The sequence below is a fragment of the Tupaia chinensis genome, unplaced genomic scaffold (genome assembly GCF_000334495.1).
Source record: "Tupaia chinensis unplaced genomic scaffold, TupChi_1.0 Scaffold145652_1, whole genome shotgun sequence".
NCBI lineage: Eukaryota > Metazoa > Chordata > Mammalia > Scandentia > Tupaiidae > Tupaia > Tupaia belangeri.
Genome location: NW_006205509.1, coordinates 61,976 through 72,430, shown reverse-complemented (window position 1 = coordinate 72,430; position 10,455 = coordinate 61,976). Strand labels below are relative to the sequence as shown.

The window sequence follows — 10,455 nt, the reverse complement described above, 5'->3', positions numbered from 1 at the left end:
CGATGAAAATGTACTAAATTCCCCCTTTGTGCCAAGTCTTATCCCAGGCACAGTATCTTTTACTACTGTTGAGCTCAAGGTGAAAATCCTACTGGGCTCAACTTGAAGAATTTTAGGTGGTTGCTTGTAAAATACAGCAAAATAAGTGTGGTCCATACCTCCCACTAGATACCATCATATGCGGTTAGCCATGTGCAGTGTCATTATCCCAATCATGTCCCTTTGCAGAGGGTGACGTGTAGATCTAGAATAGTGATAGCTAGTAAGTATTTAGTGCCAGCACAGTGCCAGATACTGTACTAGGTAATTTACATTCATTATCTCCTTTAAACCTCACAATAGCCCAGTGAAATTGGCATGTAAATCGCCCTATAGATGAGTAAACTGAGTTCCAACAGTAATGGTTGACATTTAAGTCATTTACTTTGTTCCAGGTGCTTTGTTAAGGGCTTTATGTGAATCATATTTGATCCTCACAAAAGCCCTATGATACTCAGCTGTTGGGAAAGTTATGACACATTTTTGCATAGAAAAACAAAAATGCATCGTGATTTTTCCCAATGACCTAATGTAATTATCCCATTTTAAAAATGAAAAAATAAAGACTAGCAGGTGGTGTGATGGTTATGTCGCTGGACTCCCACGTAGTTGACTGTGGTTCGAGTCCCAGACCTGGCGGCTTGAAATACTCCAGGCACGTGTGTGTGCGCACCCAGGATCCTAAGAGGAGAATGGAGGCAAAAGGATCGTGGGTGTGGCCAACTGGGGGTGGGGGTGGGGTAATTTCTCACTTTCTGTCTCTGTTGAGCACACACGCACCCTATAGCAAAAACAAAAACAAAAATACTCTCTTAAAAAAAATGGAAAAAATGGAGATTCCAGGATTTAGGTGTATTGCTCAGGTCACACAAAAATAAACGGTATGGCTTACTAGTGATTATCTACCCAATTGGGCATTTCAAACCAAGGATTAGGATTCCCTTGAATTTCAGTCTGATATCCTTACCTCCAGAAGTGGCTCAGGAATGGAATCTCTCTTGAGGCTTGCGTGTCAAGGCTCACTGTCTGCCTGCTGGTCATTCTAGTGCCTGGTTACTGAATGCTCAGTGTTCTGTTGGCCATGCCTTGTGGATAGTCTGATGTCTGGGCATGCTAGGGAGAGCCAATGTATACTCATTTTGACCCAAACAGCGTAAGTCTACAGTAGAATCTTTCTGTGTCTCCTATCACTGATCTCTCCCTTTACGGTTAAGAAATCTACCTTCAGGGCCAAGGCGACTATATCCCACCTGGCCAACCACATGTGGTTCGAGTCCTGGCTTGAAAAACATGCTGGGCACATGTGCAGGCATGCTCAAAATCCTGAAAGAAAGGCGAGATGGAGGAGAAAGGATTGTGGCATGACTATCTCTTGTGGGGGGGTACTTTCTCACTACCCCTCCTCACTCCTGGTCTCTTTCTGGCAAGCACATGCACACTCTGGCAAAATGTTTTAAAAACTGAAAAAAAAAAAAAAAAGGAAGAAGAAAAAGAAACAATCTTCAGGTTTAAATTTGAACCAGTGGCTTGCATTTAAACATCAGATTCAAATGGGTTATAAGTGTTTTTATTTTTGCCTTTAATCTAGGACAGAAAAAAAGGTCATTGTAGAAAGCAGGGCATATTTGATGGTACTTCAAAAAGTAAACAGAAAAATGGAATTCAAGTATAAGTTTATTTTGTTGCAAAAAATTGAAATCCATACATAGTTTCTTTATAATTTGCATTTTTGTGAACTTTTTGAAGACCCTACATACATGATATTGAGGAGGTGTATTTTTAAGTATAAACACCAGATTGATGATAATTAAACTTTTCAATACATGGTATTTCCACAGCTTTTGGGAAAATGTTATTGAATATTCTCACTTATTATTGACTTTTAAGCTTCCCAGTTGTTCTTTTTCCAACCTGGAAGCCTCCTTCAATCCTTGACTTTTTCATTTATTGGACTTATATTTACTAATACCTACTGTGGGATAGGCATTATATATATGTCTGTGAACAAGACAGATGTTAAAAACTAATTATAACCATGATAAATGCTACAGAGGAAACCATAAGGTGCTATTAAAATATTAATAACAATGGGGAAGGGAGAAGAATTGCAAAATCAGGGAAGGCTTTCTGGAGGAATTAATATTTAACCTGAGACCTGAAGGAGTAGGAATTAGTCAGGGGACAAGGGAGTGGGAGCATTCCAGGCAGAGGGAACAGCAGGTAGGAAGGCCCTATGGCAAGTTAAGAGCTGGGCTCACTTAGGAACTAAAAAGTAGTCAAAGAAAGGAAACTTTTTTAGGAAGAAATGTTGGTTGGTAGAGGAGCTTTCCTTTATGTTAAAAGAATTATTGGCTTAAAAAATCAACACTACCCTTTCAATATGTGTGATTATTATGTATCAATTTTTTAAGAAAAGAATTACTGATTTAAAAATAGATACTTCTGGCAAATTGGTAATTTTGTTGACTATTTTTTTTTTTACTGGTATAAAGATAAAATGGCCATATTCGAGGGTAGTATTGTAGGGAGGAGTAGAGGCCATTGGCTATGAGGGAGGCTAGGGGAGGAGGGGAGGGCTTTGAGGTAACTCTGATTCTTGGGGTTCTGTCTTCTCAGGCCTAAAGACAATTGTGGGTGCTCTGATTCAGTCTGTGAAGAAGCTGTCGGACGTGATGATCCTGACAGTGTTCTGCCTGAGTGTTTTTGCCTTGATTGGACTGCAGCTATTCATGGGGAACCTACGAAACAAATGTGTTGTGTGGCCCATCAACTTCAACGAGAGCTATCTTGAAAATGGCACCAAAGGCTTTGATTGGGAAGAGTATATCAACAATAAAAGTAGGTGGCCCCTCCTCTGCAAGAGGGAAATGAAAAGTCTATCCCTAGTTTCTGTGATCAGAAGCCACCACTGGGCTTAATAAAAAGTCATTAGCGCTAGAAAGGAATGGCAGTGCTACCTGAAGTAGCCTTGTGAAGTCATTCCTTTTCCTTGGGGTCAGATGGTGTCGAAAACATCAGTACTCGAAAACATCAGTTCTCTCTCCCTTTCTCTTCTCCCCCTTTAAAACCAAATGAAACTTTATAGCTTCTTTTCATGTAACCTTTTGCTTTGCAGTTTGGGCTTAGAAGCCTGATTTTAATAATTACTTTTCCTATCTGGGCTACTTGGAATATTTAAGCAGTCCAGAATATACCTATAGAACCCAAGCCTTCTTAATATTACTAAAACATTAGTTTTGTTTTGGTAATTGTTTTGGTTTAGTAAGTCACGTAATTGCTGAGACACTATTCGATCCTATTATGTTAAAGAGTTTTAATAATTCATTTGAGAAATCAAAAACTTGGGTTTTCATCAAGGAAAATTTGTAGTGGTACTTCAGTAAACTAACAGAAAAAAATATTAGCAATATCACTATTGGTTACTCCTGAGGAAGTGGAATTGGTTTAGTAGCCATAAGAGAACAATGCAAGGGCCAGCAGATGGCATGGTAATTAGGGTGCTAGACTCCCACATGGCCTACTGCGGTTTGAGTCCTAAACCTGGTGACTTGAAAATCATACTGGGCGTATGTGTGTACATGCCCAGAATCCCAGGAGAAGAGTGGAGGAGAAGGGATTGCAGAGTGCCCCCTGTTGCAGGGGTGATTTCTCATGTTCCCTCTCTCTGGGTCTCTCTGGCTCTCTCCAGCAAGCACATGTGCCCTATGGTAAAAACCTAAAAAAAAAAAAAAAAAGAGAGAGAGAGAGAGAGAATAATAAAAAGGAAGTGATGCAAAGGACATTTCAAGGACATTTGCAGGAAAGGGGAACACTTAGGCTGATTTAAAACAGGACCTAGTTACTAGTGACCAGTGAGGAGTTCAGGAATGTCTTTGATAAGGTTATAAGGCTATAGAATAAGGTTATATAAACAGGCGACTAACAGAAAACTTTTACTTTTATACCTCTTTGATTCAAGTGCTTGAACCTGGTATATATAGATTCGGAGTGTGAGTGGAAGTCATGTATTTGTGAAAAGAGCATTGTCTCAAGGATGTTAGGATAGCACTTTTAATTTGTAAATTTGTGTAGCAAAATCAGTAATAGGAGAGAACTCGTATCAGCTTTCACTTTTGTTGGGAAAGATTTATATGAGCTGAAATCAATAACTGTCTGATGGGGTTAGTTAGGAACCTTATAACCTTATTCTCTCAGTCACTTAAATATGCCTATTCATTTCCTGCCTCTTCAAACTTTTCTAGCAAATTTTTACACGGTTCCTGGCATGCTGGAACCTTTACTCTGTGGGAACAGTTCTGATGCTGGGTAAGTAGCTCATCTAATTTTATTTTCCTACCTTAAATTAATGTGCTTAATATGAATTGGGTTGAGATGGGCAGTATCTTCACTTCTCTTGTGCCCGTGCAGTAGGTCCTCAATTGGGTCTGACCTATTGATTGTCACAGATTTTCTTTCTGTTTCGTACTTGTCCATCCAACATTGACGTTTCACTAGTGAGTGAGTATGCCTATAGTCTCACGTCAAAATCAGAGGTGTGAAGGGCTAAGGGCAGAGTCAGCAACACAGAATAGCATACTTACCTCTTGTGGACTCCCCTCATTCTGTCTTAACACAATTAACACATTGTTTTGGTCATAATTTAGCATTCTCCAAAATATTCTAGACCTGATAGCATGGAGGAGGGAGAACAATAACAATATGTTATTTGAGTCCTGATTCTGCTACTTCTAGCCCTAAGACCTTCAGTGAATCATTTAATTCACCTGAGCCTCAATTTTTTCATTCATAAAATGGATTCGAAAAGCCATGCTGTCTGTTCCTCACAGGGTTACTGTCAGGATCCAAGGAGACAACAAAAGTTCTTCATAAACAGAGGTCTATAAATGTGGGGCAGTAGTGTCATTATTCAGAGTATATTGGTCCACAAGGAATTGATGTTTTGGTATGACTGTGACAGTCAGATATTCATTTAATTTTTGCATTGAAGTAAATACTAGAGATTACATTGAAAGAAATATCAAGTGAGTCTAAAAGCAGAAGAAATAGTAGAGCTGAGGTCACTGAAATCCCCATTATGACTTAGGTTGTTACAGTGAGTGTTAAGAGAATAGAGACAGGGGCCGGCAAGTGGCATGGTGGTTAAAGGCGCTGGACTCCCACATGGCTGACCACGGTTCAAGTCTCGGACCTGGTGGCTTGCTTTCTCACTTCCTCTCTCTCTCTCAAACTGAAAAACAGTAATGATAATAATAATAAATAAAGTTAAATAATTCTTTAAAAAGAGAGAGAGAGAGGGAACAGAGACAACTAAGAGGAACTCCCAGCCATTTGTCATTTGGAATGACAGCTAAGTTGAACTGGACAGATTTGCATATTCATATGAATCTAGGGGAGTGGTTCTCACTCTGCCATGTACAGGAATTAACCAGCATACCTCTTAGAAATCTGGAGGTTTTAAGTCATAGGCTTGGGATAGGACACAGGAATCTGTATTACAGGATTCTGCATTTGTAAAGGACATGCCAAATGATTCTGATCCTAGTCTGTTAACACATATCGGCTAGCCACTTATTTCTCTCTTCCTTTTCTTTTTCTTCTTCCACTTTGTTGGCCTGACTCTAAAGATGACTGTTTATTATCACATTGAGTGTGTGTTTGTACATCCCCAAAACCCCAAGAGGAGAGTGAAGGAGAAGGGATTGCAGAGTGGCCATCCTCCCCCACCCCGGGGTGGGGGGTGATTTGAAAAATGCCGGGGTTATGGAGTCAGTAGAATTATGTTACTTGTTACCTTCGAGATCAGAATGTATTGGAATTATGTTGAAAAGTACTGAATTTCCCTTCGTGTCTACAGGCAATGCCCAGAGGGATACCAGTGTATGAAAGCAGGAAGGAACCCCAACTATGGCTACACAAGCTTTGATACTTTTAGCTGGGCCTTCCTGGCATTATTTCGCCTTATGACCCAGGACTATTGGGAAAACTTGTATCAATTGGTGAGTTATATCTCTTTTCTTTGGTAATAGAATTTGTATGAGAATGTGTGGGGTTGGGGACATTATGTATGAGAATATTATATGAAGACATTATATAGATCTTAGGATGGCATTTCCAATAGTCACCTGGTTTACAGTGTTAAGAGAATTCTCACAGTTCTCAACCCTGTTTCTTGAATGTTCAGTCATACATAGCTGTAGAATCTTACAGCCTTGACAGACCCTGGCATGGCCTGAGAATCTGCTGTCTCTACCTATTTCTTACTGTGTCACCATCTGCAACATCTCTCCTTCAGGTTTTTTTTTAGTTTAGGGCATCTGTTTAAGAAATACTAAGGGCTAGCCCCGTAGTGTAGCAATTGAGTGCTGTGCAGAGGATACTGGATCCCACATGGCTGAGCAGTGTCTGAGTTACAGCCTAGCAGCATGAAAAAACACACTTGGTGTATATATGCATGCCCAGGATCCTGATGGAATGGAGAATCGGAGAGGAAAGGATTATGGCATGACCAGGCCCTTTGGGGAATTCTGTCTGTCTGTCTCTCTGTCTCTTTCTCCCCCACTCCCTCTGTCCTCCTCCCTCTCCCCTTTGGTACATGCATGTGCAACCTCTGGCAAAAAGAAAAAAAAAAAAAGAGAGAGAGAGAAATATTAAGCACCTCAGCCCAGCCACAAAGACAAATCCTACTGTGCTGCTACTTGGCAATCTGAAGCCACATAGGAGACTTGGGTTTGATTCCTGACCCATCTTAAAAGGTGGACACAGGACCAGCTGGTGGCATGGTAGTTAGGGCAGCTGGATACCATGTGGCCTACTGCATAGTTCAAGTCCCAGACCTGGTGGCTTGAAAAACACTCCAAGCATGTGTGTATGCATACCCAAACTCCTGAAAGGAGAAATGGAGAAGTGACTGTGACATGGCCACCTCCCATGGAGGGGGTGCTTTCTTGTTTTCCTTCTCTTTCTCTCTCTCTCCACCTCTCAGGCAAGCACACACACTCTCTAGCAAATTTTTTTAAAAAGTTGGGCACAGTGGTGCTTACCTGTTTCCCAGATTCTCAGGAGGCTGAGACAGGAGGATCATGACATGGTGAGATCCTATCTAATAAAGCAAGAAGGAAATATTAAACACCTCTTTGTAGAAGGCACTATGATAGACATTATAAAGATGGGTTTCTATCCATAAATATCTTGGAGTTTAACTATTCAGTTAACATTTCTGAGACTTGTAGCACATTTGGGCCTGTTCAAGCAGATTATAAAGATAAAAATAAGGTTCATACCATGCTATTGGGCTATACTGACTCTAGGAAAGGCATTTAACTTTGCTGGCTGTGATGGAAAAGTTGGGAAGATGGGACCAGCAGTTAGCGTAATGGCTATGTTGCTGGACTCCCATGTAGTCAACCACAGTTTGAGTCCCAGACCCGGTGGCTTGAACTCACGCCAGGCGCGTGTGCATGTGTGCCTAAGATCCCGAGAGGAGAGTGGAAGAGAAGGGATTGTAGCGTGGCCACCCCCCCCTGAGGGGTGACTTCTCACTTTCTGTCTCTCTTGGGGGTGATTTCTCACTTTCTATCTCTAGTGAGTTCTCAGGAGCTATAGCAAGCAAAAACCTCTCCAAGAAAAAAAAAAAAAAAAAAAGGAAAGCAAGAAAAGAAAAAAAAGTTGGGAAGGTGATTGCTAAGGGTCCTCCAGCTTACAAATTCTATGACAGTCCATTGTTTTCTCTTTGACTCTGGCATTTGGCAAAGTCAGTTAGTTTAAGGATAAGAAACATGTCCCCTTGATGCCTAAAGAAACCCCTTTTAAGGAAAACTTCTAGTTCAGTTCCCCAAATGAATTCTTGTTTTTCTCTCAGCCTAGAGTTCCCTCAGGTTTGAATCTTGCTCATGAAATATTGTGATTGATGTTAAGTTTCATTAAATATTTGAGGTTGAAAGAATAAAGATGAAAATTCAGTAATGGTGGGTCTTGTACACAACTAAATCCATCTGTACTTTATGTCTGTTAGCTTGCTATTAGTGAAAGGAAGAGGCCTGGGATCCTTCCTTTTTTCTTTCTCCCTCCATTCTCCTTTATGTCATATTTTCCTGTCCCTCTTTTAAAACTCATCTTACTGCAAAAGATAAGATAGGGTGTTATTCAAGAGGAGGATTTCCTGCATCTTAAACCGGTTCTAAAGATAAGATTTGTCTGTTAATTCTCTTTGAGGACTGGCACATAAACGAGTCACAGTCTCATATTCTTTTATTTATACTTGTCTTAGAACCAACTCAAGAAGTAAAATATAATTCTTAGTGTATGGCATTTTTGTTATTGTGAAAAAAAAAAAAAAATCAGGACCAGCCAGTGGCATGGTGGTTAAGATGGGAGGATGGAAGGATCCCACATGGCTGACAGTGCAGTTGAGTCCTGGACTCAGCAACTTATAAAACACACAAGGCACGTGTGTGTGTGTGTGTGTGTGCGTGCGCGCGCGCGCGTGTGTGCGCACACGCGCACCCAAAATCCCAAGAGGAGAATGGAGGAGAAGAGATTGCAACATGGCCATTCCCTGGTGGGGTTGGGGGGAAGAGGGGATTTCTTACTTTCTCTTTATCCAGAGAACACACGAGCCCTACCTATAGCAAAAACTGAAAAATAAAACAAAAAAATCAAGCATTTTTCTATGAAAGGAGTATGTAGGGAGTATTTAGAAATGGAAGGGACTTTTTTGTCTCAGTGGATGGGAAGCACTTTTGCATTTAATTTGAGTTGAGGATAAGGGAGGCCATTGGGTATGCTAAGCATCCTGCTGTAGGACGGACTACCATACTAGAAAACACTGTCCTGTGCAAAATGCAAATGGTATGGGGCCAACAGTTGGCGTAATGGCTATGTCGCTGGACTCCCATGTAGTCGAACACAGTTTGAGTCCCGGACCCAGTGGCTTAAACTCACACCAGGTGTGTGTGCGTGTGTGCTCAAGATCCCGAGAGGAGAAGGGAGGAGAAGGGATTGTGGCACGGCCATCCCCCCTGGGGGGTGATTTCTCACTTTCTGTCTCTCTGTCTGTCTCTGTCTTTCTGGCGAGCACATGCGCCCTATAGCAAAAGCCTCTCCAAAAAATAAAAAAGCAAATGGTGCCCCTCCAGAGAGTAATTAGGCCTAAGGTACCTAATTAACCTAGTTCAGCCAGGTTCCTCTGATGCAGGTGACTCAGAAAGTGATCTTTGTCTTTGCAGACCTTACGAGCAGCTGGGAAAACATACATGATCTTCTTCGTCTTGGTCATTTTTGTGGGTTCTTTCTACCTGGTGAACTTAATCTTGGCTGTAGTGGCCATGGCTTATGAAGAGCAGAATCAGGCGACACTGGAGGAGGCAGAGCAAAAGGAGGCTGAGTTCAAAGCAATGTTGGAGCAACTTAAGAAGCAACAGGAAGAGGCACAGGTTGGTCTGAATGCTTTACAACAGGCCTTCCTACAAGATAGCAGTGACATAGGCCCCATTTGATTGCCACTGCAGTTGATCTTTTCTAGGCACACTGGCAAATAGAGGTCACTTGACCTGATTAACATGACCCAAGTAACCACAGCAGGTTGTTGGTCCAATTTTTGCTTTAGTCTCAGTGGCCAAATTGCTAATACGATCTTTTGTTGGATTTTTCAGCTGTTCAGTGTTCAGCTGCTATGATAACTGGGAAGAAAAAAATGACCAGAGCAGTTTATATGTTTATATAATGCTTCATATAAGCATAAGCCTTTTGTTGAGGATAGGGCTCCCTTTCGAGATTCTCTGATTGTAAAAAGTATTCTTTCTAGTTTTTTTTAAAAATGATAGACAAAACATTAAAGTAAAATTTGAAAAACAAACTTGTGACCCTCTCGCCCTAACACCTAACTTTCTAATTCTTATCCAAATGTACATGCAGTTTTACATTGTTGGAGCCATAATATGTAATATATTCATAGTTTCTAAGTGTTTATTTCCAGAGTTGCTTGGAAAGGATCCTTTGGTGCCAAGAAAGCACTCAGGTTCTTGTTTGAGATACATGAGGTTTTCAGAATAGTCATGGAAGATGTGTATTATTTAAAAACTATGCCTGGATTTCAAAATTTTTGTGTGCCAAAATAAACTTGTACTTTAATTCCATATTTCCATGAATTTTTTGAAATATCTTAAGAGACCAAATACGGAATGTTCACAGTGGGCTCTTCTCTGATAACTCAGAGCTGATGGCACAAATTTAACCAGAAAACGGAGGCAGCCAGGCCCAGACTTACAGGCTGATTCCCTCTCTATTTTGCCTTCCTTTCCTTCTGTGTGGGAAAGGTGCTCTGTACTAATTGGTTGGCTTCGGGTGGCTCCAGTTCATTGCTTCTGATTTGGTGTGTTGCTCTGGCTTCTTCCCAAGGCGGCTGCAATGGCCACTTCA

General features: G+C 41.0%; 1 protein-coding gene across 1 annotated transcript in view; it reads left to right on the top strand.

The window, feature by feature from the left end:
• The window catches only part of LOC102471851 (sodium channel protein type 8 subunit alpha), an 80,434-nt gene that overhangs the window by 10,844 nt on the left and 59,135 nt on the right, over positions 1-10,455 (top strand). The window contains 5 exon segments of the mRNA XM_027768137.1: positions 2,656-2,877; positions 4,281-4,344; positions 5,894-6,035; positions 9,264-9,470; positions 10,435-10,454. Coding sequence (XP_027623938.1) covers positions 2,656-2,877; positions 4,281-4,344; positions 5,894-6,035; positions 9,264-9,470; positions 10,435-10,454 — 655 coding nt within the window.